The sequence below is a fragment of the Oncorhynchus masou genome, chromosome 15, assembly GCF_036934945.1.
Source record: "Oncorhynchus masou masou isolate Uvic2021 chromosome 15, UVic_Omas_1.1, whole genome shotgun sequence".
Taxonomy (NCBI): Eukaryota; Metazoa; Chordata; class Actinopteri; order Salmoniformes; family Salmonidae; genus Oncorhynchus; species Oncorhynchus masou.
Window position 1 is genome coordinate 38,563,979 of NC_088226.1, and position 5,179 is coordinate 38,569,157.

General features: G+C 43.7%; 1 protein-coding gene across 1 annotated transcript; it reads left to right on the forward strand.

Annotated features, from left to right (window-relative positions):
• Positions 1 to 1,722: 1,722 nt before the first annotated feature.
• Positions 1,723 to 3,547, forward strand: LOC135555093 (forkhead box protein Q1-like). Its single transcript, XM_064987457.1, has one exon. The coding sequence runs from the start codon at positions 1,988 to 1,990 to the stop codon at positions 3,023 to 3,025; it is 1,038 nt and encodes a 345-aa protein (XP_064843529.1). The 5' UTR covers positions 1,723 to 1,987; the 3' UTR covers positions 3,026 to 3,547.
• The last annotated feature ends 1,632 nt before the right edge of the window (positions 3,548 to 5,179 follow it).

Genomic DNA, 5,179 nt, shown 5'->3' on the forward strand with positions numbered 1-5,179 from the left:
AAGCGTGATTCTTCACTCCAGAGAACGTGTTTCCATTGCTCCAAAGTCCAATGGCGGCGAGCTTTACAACACTCCAGCTGACATGGTGGTCTTAGGCTTGTGTTGCGGCTGCTTGGCCACTGAAACCCATATCATGATGCTCACAACAAACAGTTCTTGTGTTGAAGTTGGTTCCAGAGGCAGTTTGGAACTTGGTAGCGAGTGTTGCAACCGAGGACAGATGAATTTTACGCACTTCAGCACTTGGTGGTCCTGTTCTGTGAGCTTGTTGAGCCTGCCACTTGGCGGCTGAGCCGTTGTTGCTCCTAGATGTCTCGACTTCACAATAACAACCCTTACAGTTGACTGGGGCAGCTCTAGCAGGGCAGAAATTTGAACAACTGACTTGTTAGTAAGGTGGCACCCTATGACGGTGCCACATTGAAAGTCACTCAGCTCTTCAGTAAGGCCATTCTACTGCCAATGTTTGTCTATGGAGATTTCATGGCTGTGTGCTCGATTTTCCTACACCTATTCACAACGGGTGTGGCTGAAATAGCCGTATCCACTTACTTGAAGGGGTTCTCCACAAACTTTTGTGTATATATAGTATATTTTACTACCCATAGCAGTTGCCTCAGCAAATTCAACAATACAGTTAGTGCTAGGAAGTGTACCAGTGGGTCGTTAACTAAGATAGTGTACCATAGTTTCTAGGCCTCGCTGGTGGAAATGTTTGTATACAGGGATTCAACAACAAAGCAAGCCATAAGCATCTCCCCATAACTGTTTTAATTGTTTTAAGGGTGTTACTCGTGTCCATATAATCGTGTAGATGTGCAGGGAGTGACACCACACATTGTTTTCGAAAGAAATCTTCAAAAGCACAAATATGTTCAGTCAATGAGCCAAAGGCAGCCAAAACAGGTCTCCCTGAGAGCTTATCCAATTATTTGGGAATTTTGGCACAAGGCTTGTGGATTAGGCTCGCATGGATAACCCTCGTGGCTGGATTGTATATTTTCATGAACTACTAGTATTTTTACATAAGGTCGCCACTTTCAACAAGAGACTTCAGCTTGCAGTGAATTTAAACTTTGAGCCGTGTTGTGGGGTCACGTGACCGTTTCTGGATAGAAAAGTTGTGTTGTTTAATTGTCCCCCCGATTATTGTCATTGACATAATCATCACGGTTTAATAATCATCACAGTTTTATTTGTTTGTATTAGACCTAGAGGTAGTCTACGGTGTTTTGTTCTGAATCTTCATACATGTATCATTGAAATAGACTTGTAAATACATGTATCATGATGTGAAATTCTCTACAAACAAACATTACAAACGTAAACACATCTGTGTGTGTGTGTCTGGCAAACGCACGCCACCTCCCGAAAAATTATTTTCTGGCACACAATATTGCAGGTGTGCGTGCGTGTGTGTGTGTTTGAGAGAGAGAGAGAGAGAGAGAGAGAGAGAGAGAGAGAGAGAGAGAGAGAGAGAGAGAGAGAGAGAGAGAGCTGTTGAAGCCTTCCAAAATATATTATTTTTAAAACACAGTTCTTATCTCTTCCTCGTAAATTAAGCTTTTTATACGTTTAATAGAAGGAGCGTGCAATCATAAATCCCACAATCATTTCAATGGATTTGAGATTACTCTGAGCTCGAGATGATAGACCACGCCCCTTGTGGGCAGTCCCTCGCGGAGGAATTATATTATAACAGGGCGCGTCTCCTGAGACAAATCTACTCTCGACTCCTCATTAGTTTGGGTGCCTCGAGTTCCTCTGTACAACCGAGCTCCTGTACGGAAAGCGACCTCTGCTTTCAAAGACACGTGCACTGACCCCACTACAGAAACAGATTCACCGGCTACACCTGCGCCTCTCTGAAGAACCACCACAGACAATCTATTTGTTTAACTTTTAGACGAGGAGAACTGCACTGAGAGGAACTCTGACAATTCCACTGACAGGTGAGAGGAGGAAGTTACCAAATAAAGATTTAAACATGAAACTTGAAGTGTTTTCCGCAACCCACTTCGTTCCCTTGGAGGTGTGCAGTCACAGTGATGCAGAGGGAACTGTCCCCTCTCCCCTATCCGGGGATGAGCTGGGCTCAGACGGGGACTGCGTGGCCAACAGTCCAACACCTGCCACCACGAGCAGCGCCGATGGCAAGGGGAAGCCTTACACCCGCAGACCCAAGCCACCCTACTCCTACATCGCACTCATTGCTATGGCCATCCGGGACTCCGGCAGCGGCAAGTTGACTCTAGCTGAGATCAACAACTACCTGATGAATAAATTCCTGTTCTTCCGTGGCAGCTACACTGGCTGGCGGAACTCGGTGCGCCACAACCTGTCGCTGAATGACTGTTTCCTCAAGGTGCTCCGGGACCCGTCCAGGCCCTGGGGCAAGGACAATTACTGGATGCTGAACCCGAACAGCGAGTATACCTTCGCCGACGGGGTGTTCCGGCGCAGGAGGAAGCGCATCAGTAAGTGCAGATCCAGCGTTGGTTCCAATAAGGACATCAAGACCCCAGACGAGGAGATTCGCTTCTCGAACACTCCATCTGCGCCCTCCCGGGAGGAGAGGGTTATGGGAGCTAAGTTCTCCAGCTCTTCCAGCTCCTTCTCCATCGATAGCATCCTCAGTAAGCCCTTCATAAGGAGGGAGGATAGAGACCACACTGATGCAGACAGTGCATATACCAACCCCGGTGCCCACCGGTGCTACTGGCCCGCCGGTGCCCACCACATGCTGCCCCACACACTGGGCTACCCACCCGTATCCCCTGCTATGGTGCACGCACATGCACAGCAGTTGTACCAGCAGGCCAGCTCAGGCGCGTCGCGCATGTTGCACGCATTCAGGTGCAGCCTCGCGGAGCAAGCCGAGCACAGCAGGGACCCACGCACAGCTGTCCACATGACGTCACAGGGCTACATGCCAAACTCCGATGCTGCTTTCTCCCGGGTGAAGATGCACACAGCGCAAGGTGGCTGCTGTCATCCTTTCCAGATAGACTCATTGCTCTCCTAAAGTCAACATAAGGGACAATACTGTAATGATGTATCTTAGATTTGCCATGTGCACTCTCCTATACGCTCTACGTTTTTCTAGTTTTAAAAAAGAATTCAGGGGTTTGAACAGTTTCCAATGAGAAGTCGTTTAGCAAGAATGAAAAACGTAATATTTTTGTTGTCAAGTGACTTTATTTCTGTCTGGTTATTCCTAGGACCGAGCAAATCAGTTGCAATCGAATGACATGACATTCCCCTGTGTGTGTGTGTTGGTGTGTGTGTGCGTGCGTGCGTGCGTGTGTGTGTGTGTGTAAGGTGATTTCTACTGTAAACGACGGCTACCATGTGCCAAATATGAAAATATATAAATATTTGTGTTGTAGCCTAGTTTTGTATGACTTGCTGCAAAATATTCATTTAAAATATTTGTTCGATTGTTGACTACTGCACAGAAATGAAATACAGTCTGTTTTCCTAAACATTGATTCATGCACGATATTTTTCTGAGCGAAAATAAATAAAAATATTTTGGAAAGAATTATCAAAGCAAACCACAAGTATGTATTCTTTATTTTCCTTTGGTTAAAGCCAAGACAAGGGCAATACAAAGTAAATATTGTGTTTTTCTCCATGAAGTATACTTAAAGTGTGTTCGGAATCAGGGGGTGGGAAAAGGTTTGCATGTGCATAAGGAAGGAATGGGAAGATCCCATATCTGCCAGGAAATAAGTGCATATAGCGCCTGCAACTCTCGCGCTGTTTTGGCATCATTCTCATCCCACTTAAACCACTTAACTTCCAGAGGAAGGAAGGTTATACATTCATTTCAGACTTATATTTCACCCCTTTGCCTACTCTGCATAGCATGGCACAGCTAGGAAGCTGCAGTGTAAGGCACAAATTATGTAGAAAGGGGTATACACATACAGATCTACATTTCACCCTTCTGTCTTCCTCTGCCTGCAGGATTGTTAGGCACAAATTACAGGTCGGTTAAGCTATTTCTAAATATTTAAGGCTCGTGAAATCCGTCCCAGGAATGGGGAGTGCTGAATATAAGGGAGTGCTCAAATAAGTCAACAAGGATAATTAACATTAACTACAACACAAGTCTGGAAAGGACGTTCCAAGTGAGGATGGGGTTTGCGTTGTACGGACATTTCGCTTCACAATAGCAGATCATGTGTAGTTATAATATATAATATATATTAAGTACAGTTAAAATATACACGTCTCCTCAAGCTCTAAGTAAACTAAAACATTATTCATATTTGTCCTCCAATTCGAGGATGGAATCTCAGACTTGGGGAAATGTTGCTCCATCTCCTATGGTTTAGGGTAAATTGTAACAGAGCATGTCAATCAAAATATGGCGTACCCTACTCATTCAACATTCTCTGTTCTGTGGCGTTCACATGGGTAATGTGCCCGGGGTCCGGGTCAACTATAAACAATGCACAATCAAATGTAGAGTGTTCAAATATGACATTTGACTTTACTCTGTACATAAACCTTGTAGGCTACACAATAATTATTGTTTCAGTCACACAATTCAAAATGTCTGTGTCATACTGAAATAAATGTGAATTATAGTAACCAATACATTCGTGCATTTAAGGTTTGTTTCTTCATCATAAACACTTTAATAGTTGGATCAAAAATATATCCCACCCTTTTTACCATGCTGTATGTTCAGGATTTTTGATTTGATTTTTAAACATGACACACGTTGCATCAATTTCCTGATTTGCTGAATTAAACTGACAATATCTTTTGAATATAAAAAAATATGTGGGATGAATTACAACAACAACCAAGACACCGACCTGCATATTCTAAACGATATACAGACCAAAACCGTTTCAATGTTTCATAATAAATTACTAGTTATGTAATCTGTAAAATATTGATAAGCAATGTAGGCTTACTTCAAGTGCATGAATTAATTATCACAATACACTTGTGATATTAGCTTAGGGGGTATCCATAGGTCCGTGCAGTCCATGGGCTATGTCTCGAGCTCCCCACCGTCCTGAAGCAGAACCTCGAAGTCATGTTTAAACTTCACCTTCCCCTAACAATGTTTACTACTAATGTTATGAAAAAAAGTGGTAGACTATCGCTACGAAGTGCTGTATCGAGACAAACATTGCAAAGGAGTAGGCTATAAATG

Excerpts from the sequence above, each read along its gene's own strand:
- LOC135555093 (XM_064987457.1), top strand. The coding sequence starts at position 1,988 with ATGAAACTTGAAGTGTTTTCCGCAACCCACTTCGTTCCCTTGGAGGTG.